Source organism: Saccopteryx bilineata, chromosome 3, assembly GCF_036850765.1.
Source record: "Saccopteryx bilineata isolate mSacBil1 chromosome 3, mSacBil1_pri_phased_curated, whole genome shotgun sequence".
In the NCBI taxonomy this organism is placed as follows: domain Eukaryota; kingdom Metazoa; phylum Chordata; class Mammalia; order Chiroptera; family Emballonuridae; genus Saccopteryx; species Saccopteryx bilineata.
This window is the reverse complement of record NC_089492.1, coordinates 257,141,201-257,155,004: the sequence shown is the minus strand read 5'-3', so window position 1 is coordinate 257,155,004 and position 13,804 is coordinate 257,141,201. Positions and strand designations below refer to the sequence as shown.

At 42.9% G+C, this 13,804-nt stretch overlaps 1 protein-coding gene across 1 annotated transcript in view; it reads right to left on the bottom strand.

The window, feature by feature from the left end:
• The window catches only part of ZSWIM5 (zinc finger SWIM-type containing 5), a 192,553-nt gene that overhangs the window by 21,652 nt on the left and 157,097 nt on the right, over positions 1-13,804 (bottom strand). The window contains exons 6-11 of the mRNA XM_066269323.1: positions 13,257-13,433; positions 10,873-11,019; positions 10,246-10,383; positions 7,644-7,904; positions 7,294-7,429; positions 6,309-6,466 (exon numbers count right to left, since the gene is read on the bottom strand). Coding sequence (XP_066125420.1) covers positions 6,309-6,466; positions 7,294-7,429; positions 7,644-7,904; positions 10,246-10,383; positions 10,873-11,019; positions 13,257-13,433 — 1,017 coding nt within the window. The remainder of the gene's footprint in view (positions 1-6,308; positions 6,467-7,293; positions 7,430-7,643; positions 7,905-10,245; positions 10,384-10,872; positions 11,020-13,256; positions 13,434-13,804) is intronic.

Sequence of the window (13,804 nt, the reverse complement as noted above, 5' to 3'; positions counted from 1 at the left end):
GGCCTCTGCCTCAGGCGCTAGAGTGGCTCTGGTCGCAACATGGCGACACCCAGGATGGGCAGAGCATCGCCCCCTGGTGGGCAGAGCGTCGCCCCTGGTGGGCGTGCCGGGTGGATCCCGGTCGGGCGCATGCGGGAGTCTGTCTGACTGTCTCTCCCTGTTTCCAGCTTCAGAAAAATGAAAAAAAAAAAAAAAAAAAAAAAAGTCAAGAATATATAATGGTATAAGGACAGTCTCTTCAATAAATTGTGTTGAGAAAACTGGACAGCCACATGCAAAAGAATAAACCTGGGACACTATCTTACACCACACACAGAAATTAATGCAAAATGTAGTAAAGACTTAAATATAAAACCTGAAACCATAATACTCTCAGAAGAAAACATAGGATAAGCTCCTTGATTTAGGTCTTAGTGATGATTTTTTAACTTGACATCAAAAGTAAAAACAGCAAAAGCAAAAATAAACACATGGAACTACATCAAACTAAATATTCTGCACAGCAAATAAAACCATCAACAAAAAGAAAAGTAACCTGCTGAATGTGAAAATATATTTGCAAAACCATATATCTGTTAAAGAGTTAATACCAAAAATATATAAAGAACTCATACAACAAAACTTCAAAAAAGAAAAAATTTAATTAAAAAATGGGTAGAAGATCTGAATAGACATTTCTCCAAAGAAGACACACACACAGATGGCCAACAGGTACATGAAAAGGTGCTCAGTGTCATTAATTTTCAGGAAAATGAAAATCAGTAATCCAGCCATTCTGTATCTGGGCATTTAGTCAAAGAAAACAAAAACAGTAACTCGAAAAGGTATATGCACCCCTATGTTCACTGCAGTATTACTCACAATTGTCAAGGCATGAAAACAACCTAAGTGTCCATTAATGGATGAATGGATAAAGACATGGTATATAGATAAGATGGTCCCCAGTGGAGTAAAAGTGATATGCAGTTAGTAGAAACTGTACTTTGATTTTTTTTTTTTAAGGAGGGGAGATAGACTCCTGCAAGCGCCCCAACCAGCAACCCCCATCTGGGGCCGAAGCTTGAATCAACTGAGCTATCCTCAGCATCTGGGGCTGAAGCTCGAACCAATTAAGCCATGGATGCCAGAAGGGAAGAGAGAAAGGAAGGGAAGAAGGGGGAGACAGAAACCTATAGTTGCTTCTCTTGTGTGCCTTGACTGGGAATCAAACCCAGAATGTCCATACGGCAGATCAATGCTCTACCCACTAGGCCAGCGGTACTCAACCTGTGGGTCGCGACCCCGGCGGGGGTCGAACGACCAAAACACAGGGTCGCGTAAAGCGACATATTATTTAAAATATGTATTTCCTATGGCTTTAGGCGACCCTGTGTTTTGGTCGTTCGACCCCCGCCAGGGTCGCGACCCACAGGTTGAGAACTGCTGCACTAGGCAAACTGACCAAGGCTGTACTTTGATTTTTAATCTTTTCCCAGATAATAATAAGCAGTATGATACTTTCATGATGTTGGGCAGTGGCAGTGAGCTGCAACTCACTATCAGGCCCCAAATCAAAGAGTAAACAACTGATAACCTACAGTGTACTATGTTGCCAGCATTTTTTGGATATTGTGTTCAGAGTACGAGCATGTTTAAGGTAGTCTAGGCTAAGCTATGATGTCCAGTAGGTTAGGTATATTAAATATATATTCAAATTAACAATATTTTCAAGTAATGATGGGCTTATGACAACCCCACTGTTAAATACAATTAATTATTTAGTTGTGAAAAAAAATCCTGCCATTTGTGACAACATTGATGAACCTTGAGGATATTATGCTAAGTGAAATAAGAAAGGAAAAGACAAATAATAATGTATGATCTTATATATGGAATCTAAAAACAAACAAACAAAAACTGATCTCACAGACACAGAGAACAGATTGGTGGAGCGAGAGGCAGGGGGTGGAGTGGGAAAAATGGGTCAAGGGGTTCAAAAGGTAAAATAAATAAATAAATATAATACTAAGTAATACCTAGGAGTGAAATGGCTGGGTCATGTGTGTAGTTGTCTATTTAACCTCTTCTTTTTCTTTTCTTTTTAGTGCGTGCATGCAACAGAGAGAGAGAAAGAAAGAGACAGAGAAAGGGACAGATAGGCAGGAAGAGAGAGAGATGAGAAGCATCAATTCTTCGTTGCGGTACCTCAGTTGTTCATTCATTGCTTTCTCATATGTACCTTGACTGGGGGGGGGGGCTACAGCAGAGTGAATGACCCTTTACTCTTCAAGCCAGTGACCTTTGGGCTCAAGCCAGCAACCCTGCACTCAAGCTGGTGAGCCCATGCTCAAGCAGGATAAGCCCACACTTAAACCAGTCACCTTGGGGTTTTGAACCTGGATCCTCTGCATCCCAGTCCGATGCTTTATCCACTGCGCCACCACCTGGTCAGGCTCTAGTTAATTTATATATGTGGATTCATGCAATATTTGTCCTTTTTGTGTCTGGCTTATTTCACTTAGCATGTTTTCAAGGTTCATCAATGTAGCATGTATCAGAATTTCATTTCTTTTTATGCCTAAATAATATTCCATTGAGTGTACATATCACATTTTCCTTATCCATTCATCTGTTGATGAATATGAGTAACTTCTAACTTTTGGTTACTGTGAATATAGTACTGCAACGAACAATGGAGTATGAGTAGCTGTTAGAGATGATGTTTTTAATTCTTTTGGATATATTTTTAGCTTATATTTATTTATTCTTGAGTGAGCTTTGGTAGTTTGTTTCTTTTAAGAAATTAGTTGTTTCATTTATGTTATTGAATTTACAGTATTGGCATAAAATTGTTTGCAATATTCCCTTATTATCATTTAATGTGTGTAGATTTGTTGTGATGTCACCTTTCTCATTCTTGATATTGGTAATTTTGTCTTCTTTTTTTATTGATTATCTGGACAGATTTCAATTTTGTTTTAGTTTCCAAAGAATCAGTTTTGAGCCCTGGCCAGGTAGCTCTGTTGGTTAGAGCATTGTCCCAATATGCTAAGGTTGTGAGTTCAAACTTCGGTCAGGGCACATACAAGGACAATGGATGCATAAATAGACCAACAAATCAATGTTTCCTTCTCACTCCCTTTCTCTCTCTCTCAAATTAAAAAAAAACACAACAGAAAAAAAACCGTAGCCCTGGCCGGTTGGCTCAGCGGTAGAGCGTCGGCCTAGCGTGCGGAGGACCAGGGTTCGATTCCCGGCCAGGGCACACAGGAGAAGCGCCCATTTGCTTCTCCACCCCTCCGCCGCGCTTTCCTCTCTGTCTCTCTCTTCCCCTCCCGCAGCCAAGGCTCCATTGGAGCAAAGATGGCCCAGGCGCTGGGGATGGCTCTGTGGCCTCTGCCTCAGGCGCTAGAGTGCTCTGGTCGCAACATGGCGACGCCCAGGATGGGCAGAGCATCGCCCCCTTGGTAGGCAGAGCGTCGCCCCTGGTGGGCGTGCCGGGTGGATCCCGGTCGGGCGCATGCGGGAGTCTGTCTGACTGTCTCTCCCTGTTTCCAGCTTCAGAAAAATGAAAAAAAAAAAAGAAAAAAAACTGTAGCTTCTGGATTCACTGATTTTCTCCAGTTTTTCTTTTCTTTTATGACAGAGACACGGGGGGGGGGGGAGAGACAGAAACAGGGACAGACAGTGACAGACAAGGCAGGAAGGGAGAGAGATGAAAAGCATCAATTCTTCATTGTGGTACCTTAGTTGTTCATTGATTGCTTTCTCCTATGTGCCTTGACGGGGGTAGGGTGGGGGCTACAGCAGAGCGAGTGACCTCTTGCTCAAGCCAGTGACCTTGGCCTCAAGCCAAAGACCTTTGGGCTCAAGCCAGCAGCCCTGCACTTAAGTTGGTGACCTCGGGGTTTCAAACCTAGGTCCTGTGTGCATCCCTGTCCAGTGCTCTATCTACTGCACCACTGCTGGTCAGGTTCTCCAGTTTTTCTATATTCTATTTAATTGATGAATGCCCTGATCTTTATTTCCTTTCTTCTGATTATTATTATTATTATTATTATTTTTCTGACAGAGACAGAGAGTCAGAGAGAAGGATAGATAGGAACAGAAAGACAGGAAGGGAGAGAGATGAAAATCATCAATTTTTCATTGTGTCACTTTAGTTGTTCATTGATTCCTTTCTCAAATGTGCCTTGACCGTGGGGCTACAGCAGACCGAGTGACCCCTTGCTCAAGCCAGTGACCTTGGGTCCAAGCTGGTGAGCTTTGCTCAAACCAGATGAACCCACGCTTGAGCTGGCAACCTCGGGGTCTCAAACCTGGGTCATTCCCATCCCAGTCCAACACTCTATCCACTGCACCACCGCCTGGTCAGGCCCTTTCTTCTGCTTATTTTGGGTTTTGTTTGTTCTTTTTTTTTTTTTTTTTTTTTGGTTGCTTAAAGTAGAAGCTGAGATTACTGATTTGAAACCTTTTTTCTTTTCAGATATAGTCATTTAGTGCTAAAAATATCCCTCTAAGTAAGCTTTAGGTACATTCCACAAATTTTGATATGTTGTGCTTTCATTTTCATTCAGTTTAAAACATTTTCTAATTTTCTTGTGTTCTCCCCTCACCTTTGTCCAGGGAGTTATTTAGAAGTGTGTGGTTTAATTTCCAAAATTTTAGATTTTCCAGCTTTTTATTATTGATTTCTAATTCAATTGTGATTTCTGAAAAAGTTTTTATTTCACCTTTTTTTCCACCTTTGTTTTTTTTTTTTTTGGTATTTTTCTGAAGCTGGAAACGGGGAGGCAGTCAGACAGACTCCCGCATGTGCCCGACCGGTATCCACCTGGCATGCCCACCAGGGGGCGATGCTCTGCCCATCTGGGGCGTCGCTCTGTCGCAACCAGAGCCACTCTAGCGCCTGGGGCAGAGGCCAAGGAGCCATCCCCAGTGCCCGGGCCATCTTTGCTCCAATGGAGCCTCGGCTGTGGGAGGGGAAGAAAGAGACAGAGAGGAAGGAGAGGGGGAGAGGTGGAGAAGCAGATGGGCACTTCTCCTGTGTGCCCTGGCCAGGAATCAAACCCGGGACTTCCGCACGCCAGGGCCTCACCTTTGTTTTTGAAAGATATTTTCACTGTCTTAGAATTCTAGGTTGACTGTTTTTTACAAAGTACTTTTTCTCTACTCTCTTCTGGGTTATACTGCTTCTAATGAGAAACTTGCTCTCACCCTTATCTTTTGTCCTTTTATGTAATGCATTTATTCCCTATAGTTGCTTCTAAGTAAGAGTTTCTCTTTTATCATTGGTTTTAAGCAATTTGTTTATGATGTGCCTTGGTATAGATTTTTCATGTTTCTTGTTCTTGAGGTTCATTGAGCAACTTGGATCAGTAGTTGTCCTGAGCATCCTGCTCAGAATCTGACACTTGCTGCCAGACCACTGCCACCACGACTCCCTGAATGAGTGATTATAAAATTTATTGATTTTTGCTAATAAAATTGGTGAAAAATGTTATCTCAGAGTAATTTTAGTTTGTATTTCTCAAATGAAACCAGGCATTTTAATTGTTTAAGTCATCTATATCCTTTTTTTTTCTGTAAACTTCCTGATTACAGCTTTTGTTTAAGTATTCTGCTTTATTAATCATTTTTATATTGCTCTATCTGTGTCTTTTACCTTTTCTAAAATGAGAATGTAGTTTTGGGGCAACAGGAAGTTATAACATAAAGTTACTTTATTACCTGGTATCAGAAAAATACTTGCAGTTCTTGGTAGCTAGCATTTTATTATAGCTTCTCAGGGGCTTATTTTCATTTTCCTTGTGGTAAAACCTCCATAGCTAGCAAAGATTATGTGAGCTTGGAAGTCTGAGAGTCATTTTGCCTATCTTTTGACCAGGGCCTTGGAAAAATCCACAAACTCTCATGTCTGTAAAGAGATCTGCAGCTCCATCTTAGTCATCACTTCACTAAATCTTCCAATGGCCCTGGGAAGCTGACAGGTCCTTGACAGTAATCCCCATTTTCTAGATTTTGAACCTGAGGCTTAGAAAGGTGAAGGGACTTGGATCATATGGATGAGTAAATTTAGAACTTACCTTGAAGATGATCTCATTCCATGTACTCAGGATCCTATAATTAGTAAGTAGGGTAAAACTTTGGACTAGACTCAGGTGCTCATTCTCATGGCAGCAATCAAAGTGAGGATCCCCATAAGTCTGAGAGTCAAGGGACAGTGAAGAGCTTCTCTTCTTTAGGAGACTGCAGCCCAAGCCCTTGATAGGGCCATGACTGGGCTGCTTTAGTGGGGGTGCTAAATTCTAAGATCTAACTATGCTCACCTTTGGCAGCAGTCAGCATGGTGGAGGCCAGTTCACACTGCTGTGATTCCAAGTGTCCAAGTGTAAACCAGCGAGGATAACGGCTGGGCACCACAGACACCATATGGTGAGGGTGGGAAGTGTCACCTGTAGAAGTTGAGTTTTCTAGAACAGGTAACCTAGAAGATCCAGGGGGAACCATTAGCCACCATCCAGACCATTGCCATTCTGACCCATCTTAGAAAAGATTATTCTTTTTAGGGAAGTAAATGAGCAGGAAAGGGTCAACTAAGAACTTTGACGACTTTAAAATATAGGGTACATTTTATATTAGGTAAGTGCCTGGGCCCTTGCAGAACTCAAGCATAATAGTCACTGCATATAGATTTGAAAGGTAGTTCAAGAGTCATAAGATTATTTTTAAAAGTATAAGAAATATATCCCAAGGACTCCTCAGCAGTTCTTTTCTGGATGAGGTAAGAAGCTCTCTCAACCTCATGGTCTAACTAAAGTTCTTCTATATGGTTTGCTGCATTCTTGAGGTCCACATGTCTGAACCAAGGATTCTATTATAGTTTGGGAACAAGATGCCCATAGCTCACTGTTCTAAAGTCTTGGTATAGAAAGACTTATTTTTACCTCCCAAGATGCATCTGGTGACCTGTTCCTGGGAGCCATGACTCAGTTGAGCTATGAAAAGGCTCAAACCCATTCTCAGGCTGCCTAACTGGCCCCAGAACAGAAAGGCTCAGGTCATGGGTGCTTCATAGCTATTAAAAACTCAGGGGCTTCCTCAGATGACCCAACAAGAGTATAGCTAGGGTGCCAAGTGGGTCACCAACAAGATATCCTAGATAGGAATTCTAGATCACATGAAAATGTCTAAGCCATTATAGGTCAGGCTTGGTGGCAGATGTAACAGGATAGACAAAGAAAGAAAGTGATAAAAGAGCAGCGAGGACTTCTGCTTTGGTGGTGGTAACTAGGCTGGGAAAGGGCTACCCACCTCATGGCACGTAAGGCTAACTTATAGGACAGGTCTGGATCATGAGGCAGCAGAGCTGAGAACAAATACTTGGCAAAAGTATGCATGGGAACACTCTCTCGGTGAATGACTTCTCCCAGACCACTGAAGGGGCCTCCTGCAGGAAGAAGATAAGCCAGCCAGTTATTTATCTGTATGCTTCTATTTGCCAGCCTAGACTTTAGCCTGAGGATCCTACACATGTTTGCTAGCCATGAGAACCTTTAGTACACTTTAATGCCAAAAATGTTTCTATACTGGTGCTCTATCACAGAGGGGGACCCAGAGTCACAGGCCAAAGACACTGTGACAATAGCCCCTTCTCTACTTACCTTCCAGTAGTAAGATGCACTGTTTCTGCAGTGTTTGTACTAGTTCATCGTCCAGCTGCAGCTCCTGCAGTCGAGTCAGGAGCTGTTCCTCATTACGGCATACCTTGTCCTGTGCGTAGAGGCCTTCAGGCATCACCCTCTGTTGACCCATCCCCATCAGAGCAACTTCCAAAGCCAATGATAGGTAGGACTCACTGCTGTTTGGGAAGCCTGCTGCCACGAGTACATGCTGGTACACAGGGGGTCTGTTTTCATTCATATCTGAGGGCAACAGGTCACCAAATTCCTTAGGTCAGGCCCCATGGATTCAGTTGCTCCTCTCTCCCTCCTACTTTGGAATATAGCTTGGGCAGCAGATGTCACAGGGAAGCTGAGTCAGAACCCCACAGCAGTAAAAAACAAAACAAAACTGAGCCACAGATTCCTATCTCCTTTCTAATATCTGACTGGCTGGGCCAATTCGGATAATATAAAAATCTTATACTAATTTTTTGCTAGCATATTATGTAGCACCATAATTATCTGTTTTTGTGTCTCTTTTACTAGAGTGTGAACATCTTAAAGGAAAGAGACTCTTATTGCCCTAGGTATTTCCATGGCCTGATGTATGTCAGTGGTGAATCTCTAGTACAACCTTAGGTTTTGCAGATGCAAGTCACTGTGCAGATGAAACGGACCAAGGAGGATGATTCCCTTTTAAGGAACCAGAAGGAAGATAAGGGCAGCCCTAACTTGGATTTGAATCCACCCAACTGAACTATTACTTTTATAACACTTGCAACTTCTTTCTTTTTCCAAGTGAGAGGAGGGGAGATAGAGAGACAGACTCCCACATGCACCCTGACTGAGATCCACCTGGCAACCCCCATCCATCTGGGGCCAGTGCTCTGCCATCTGGGACCATGCTCGCAACCGGGCTATTTTTAGAGCCTGAGATGAAGACTCCATGGAGCCATTCTCAGTGTCTGGGGCCAACATGCTGGAATCAATCGAGCCATGGCTATGGGAGGGGCAGGGGGGGTAGAAAAGCAGATAGTCACTTCTCCTGTGTGCCCTGATCAGGAATTGAACCCAAGACATCCACACACCAGGCCAACACTCTACCACTGGGCCAGCTGAACAGGGCCCACTTACAACTTCTATGTTATTACTTTATATGCTCCACCTTTGGGTTCAAAGTTTCAGAAAAAGAGGAGGTTTAAAAGTCAGAGTTGGCCCTGGCAGGTTGGCTCAGCGGTAGAGCGTCGGCCTGGCGTGCAGGGGACCCGGGTTCGATTCCCGGCCAGGGCACATAGGAGAGGCGCTCATTTGCTTCTCCACCCCACCCTCCTTCCTCTCTGTCTCTCTCTTCCCCTCCTGCAGCCGAGGCTCCATTGGAGCAGGGATGGCCCGGGCGCTGGGGATGGCTCCTTGGCCTCTGCCCCAGGTGCTGGAGTGGCTCTGGTCGCGGCAGAGCGACGCCCCGGAGGGGCAGAGCATCGCCCCCTGGTGGGCAAAGCATCACCTCTGGTGGGTGTGCCGGGTGGATCCCGGTCGGGTGCATGCAGGAGTCTGTCTGACTGTTCTCCCCGTTTTCAGCTTCAGAAAAATACAAAAAAAAAAAAAAAAGTCAGAGTTTTGGTTTCGTTTCTTTTCCTTTTCTTTCATCTCTTAAGTATTTATGGAAGACTATTAAATGGGAGATATTACACTAAGTGCTGGGATCACAGAGATAAGTCAGTCATAATTCCTGTTTTCAAGGACCTGACAGCCTAGTAAGAGATACTCATTTGTAAATAAATTGTAATGCAATGTGCTAAATACTATAATAGTTGTATGTATACAATATAGTGATGGCATAAAAGAGACGAATCATAGCTTGGGCCTAAAAGTGGCTGTCTTGAAGCCCAAGGTCGCTGTCTTGAGCAAGGGGTCACTGGCTCAGCTTGAGATCCTGGTCAAGGCATGTATGAAGAAAGCAATCAATGAACAACTAAAGTGCTGCAACTATTAGTTGATTCTTCTCATCTCTCTCCCTTTCTGTCTGCCTCTCTCTCTCTCTTGCAAAAAACAAAAAACAAAAAGCAAAAAAGAGAGAGAAGAATCAATTCTGTCTCTAGTCCTTGCTACTTTGAGACGCTACTGAGTTACATCCTTTCTATTTCTCACTTGTAAAAGTGGTACAAAACCATCATGAGGAAGAACACTGAAAGGAAATATGAGAGTATTATACAATTGCAAGGGATACATATACTCTTGATGGAAGTTCTTTCCCACTTCCAGATTGCTCTGAGGACGTGGCCTCTGACTCTTGAAGTATATATCTCTACCACTTATTTCCCTTGGATCACACTCTAGATATTCATGGGAAGTGAAAGAAGGTGGTAAGGTAAAATGTAAGAGTAGGTCAGGAGAGCTAGTCCACAGGGTGGGAAGGGAAAGAGAGGAAGCCTAAGGAAACCTGAGAAAAAAAAAAAAAAAAAAGAAACCTGAGGGGAGGGACTATTTGGATAAGAGGGGAAAAAAAAGGCTGCAGGAGAAGGTAGAACAGATTTGGCAGGAAGGAAGAGAGCTACCAAGGGCAATTCTGGCTTGCCTCAGGCTGACCCCTCCACCCTCGTACCTGACATTTCCAGATAGTTATCATCATTCAGGCGGCAGGCCTCAGTTAAAGTAAGAAATAAGCAGCCAATGGGATCCAGAGGGTGACCCACCCAGCCTTCCAGGTTTGTGATGGTAGTGGTTCCTCTCTGCAACAGTTCTGAAAACAAGCAGATCAGTTATAGAGAGTGATAGAGACACATTGCTCTCTGTCCCTGCCTGGGTCTCCTCATTAGTCTCTTTCAGGACTTGGCCCTGAGACTCAGAGAAAGCTCCCTTCATTGTCTTGCCTTGGGTTGACAGGATTGGTCACAAGCATATCAGCCAGTTGAAAGGACTTGTGGTCTGCATTTAGGGCTCCTGCTGGCAGCACACATATTAGATACAGCCTTACAGTTTTAAAATGTCTCTGAGGGAGGCATGCTGGCTTTATTATTCCTATTTTACAAAGATTCACAGAGGTAGAGTGAGGCATTCCACAAAGCAGGTAAAATGATCTGGAATTCCCTAGCCTCTGCCACACCATGAAACCTTATGAACATTAAGTACTATACCTTGTAGCCCCCGAGGATCCTCATCAGCCTTAGCCTAAGGAGTTAACACGGCTCCTAATAGCCAAAAGAATTAGGGTGGCTCCTAGTCATTGTACCTTTCTTCTGATGCTTGTAGATTTCCAGTTGCCGTTGCTGCTGTAACCTCAGAGTATTGATAATGGCCACCGTGAGTCTGAGAGCCTCTTTTGGATAACCATGGGAACGCAGGGCATCGACCCGAGCACAGGCTGTAGGCACATGCTCTACCAAATGAGAAGAAAATATTTTGTTTGAGTTAAATTTTCAAATCAGGAAAACTTATGCTTGGGAAAGGAAGTTTGTGTTCTGTTCATTCAGTTTCTCAAATTCAACCTGACCTCTACTGTGTACCAGGAACTGTATTTTCTTTTAAGGATATAAAGTTGAGTAAGTCATAGGCATCACCTTTAAAGAGCTACCTTAAAATCTCAGGATATGGCATAGAAAGAGACATACAAATAGGATAATAAAATGTACCTCTCGGCCCTGGCTGGTTGGCTCAGTGGTAGAGCGTCGGCCTGGCGTGCAGAGGTCCCAGGTTTGATTCCTGGCCAGGGCACACAGGAGAAGCGCCCATCTGCTTTTCCACCTCTCCCCCCTCCTTCCTCTCTGTTTCTCTCTTCCCCTCCCACAGCGGAGGCTCCATTGGAGCAAAGATGGCCTGGGCGCTGGGGATGGCTCCTTGGCCTCTGCCCCAGGCGCTAGAGTGGCTCTGGTTGCAACAGAGCGACGCCCCAGATGGGCAGAGCATCGCCCCCTGGTGGGCGTGCCGGGTGGATCCTGGTCGGGCGCACGCGGGAGTCTGTCTCTCCCCATTTCTAGCTTCAGAGTGTAAAGAGTTTTGAATGCCATCCTAAGGATTTTGGACTTACCTTAGGAATAATGGAGAACTAACAAAGGCTTATAAATGGGCAAGTGATTATAATGAGATTTATGGCTTATTTTGTGATTTAAAGAAAACTTTAAAAATTATAGAAATAATTGGAGAAAATTAGAAGACACAGTTAACAAATATAAAGTAATCACCAGAGTTATGCATTATTTCCACTTCCATGTATGTATATCCAGACTTTTCTACTCAATTTTAATTACAATGAGATGATATTATAATTATTGTTTTGTAACTGGGGTTTTCCACTTCATACAATGTAACTATTTTTTCCATGGCATTAATATACTTAACACTAAAAATGATTACAGATCACTCTACTGAATATGTATACTATCCACTGAGTCAGTCAATGCCCTCTTGTTGGATACTGGATTGCTTCCAATTTTTCTCATCTGTACATTTTTTATAACCATGCTCTAACAGATCCCCTAGTTTTGTGCATCTTTTAGATAATTATAGCTCAGGATAAATTCCTACATGCAGAATTCTGGGATCAAGGGAATAAATATATTTTAAAGGCATTTAGTAAGTGTTGCTGAAATACCCTTCAGAAAGCCTGTAAGCATTTACACACCTACCAGGAGTATGAGAGTACCTATCTCCATGCACCCCTTCCAACCAAAAACTAATTATCTTTATTTTTAAAATCCTTGACCATTGATGATCAAAAAAATGGTAATTCAATGTTGTTTTTATTTGCATCTTTGTTTATTAATGAGGTATGTCTTTTCTCAGCAGCTTGTTAGATTTAAGTAGAAGTGTTGGATCAGACAGGAGGAAAGATAATAAAAAGGAACTTCAGGTATCAACTTATGGTGAGTTTGGCCAAGGCTTTCAAGAGAGAGACAGGGACATATCCAGATTCGGCAAGATCTTGAGAAAGACAAAGATAATGGGCTGAAGGACAGAGGTAGGGAATTGGGAGTAGATAATAAAAATGTATATCATTATTGTAAGACTCAGAAAATGAATATATTTAAAAAGAATGTCTATTTTGTAATGGGCATCCTGTGACAGAGTCAAAAACAGACTGACAGAAGGCCAGAGGATGGTTTAAACTGACAATGAAACAGCTTTATTATGTTATGATGAAGGAAATGTAAAGATATTCTGTTATGTAAAGATGGAAAGGAAGAAGCTTCATGACAAATGCAGATTGTGCCCTAGTTACTAGCACAGGGTAACTTAAGTTTCAAATGTAGTGCCTTTTTAGCAAAACCTAATTTCAGAGTAGACTGTAATGCTGCTTAGTAATTGCTGAATAAGAGCCTGTGAATTGATGTCTAATGGCTTTGGTAGTACTCTTTGAGATTTATTAACTCCTTTCCCCTCCCAAAATTTAGGATACAGAATATTCCTCTATTTGAGGTTATTGTACCTAAGTTGAGTACATATGCCAAAGGCTCAGGATTCACATAAATACTGAAGCCTGAGTCAGGTCCCAAAAGATCTGCATAAAGACTGTCTAAATTGTAGTTGTGTTGCTGGTTCTGATGCATATGGTTCATCCCAGGCCAACTGGTGAGACTGGGCTCCAAAAGTCTTCGAGTAGAGGAGAGGTACACTTACCAAGCCACAGTGGCTGGCCTTGGGAATTAAAGAGTAGTCTCTCACTTTCCTGCTGACAGACAGGAGCTATATATATATCGCTGCTAATTATTCGCTGTAGGTGGCTGTCTTGCCAATGCAATTCACGGCCCTCGATGGCTCTAGTAAATACTGTTCTTCTTGGTCTGGATAAGGATTCTGGGGAAAGAAATAAATAAGGCAGTTCAATGATGGGTAATCTGAAGCTCTAACTCCTGTCTTCTTCAGGGTAGGAAGGTGGGCAGAGGAACAGAAACACCCTGCCATCTGTCTGGGTGTTTCTTGCGTTACCTGTTTTTGGATAGTTTTCAGTGTGTTTGCGCCCTCTATGGAAATATCTTTTCTACAGAGATATATTGCTGCCTTTCAATTTCTTACAGAAAAAAAATTTCTCTTAGGACCCAGAGCCACATGAAAGAGAACAGGAACAATCATATTGGGCTGTTCAATTAAGAAGATACAAACTGCTTCTCTAGAAGTCACAGGAAGAGAGAAGTAGTTAGATAATTTCCCTGGTCAGTCCATAACCT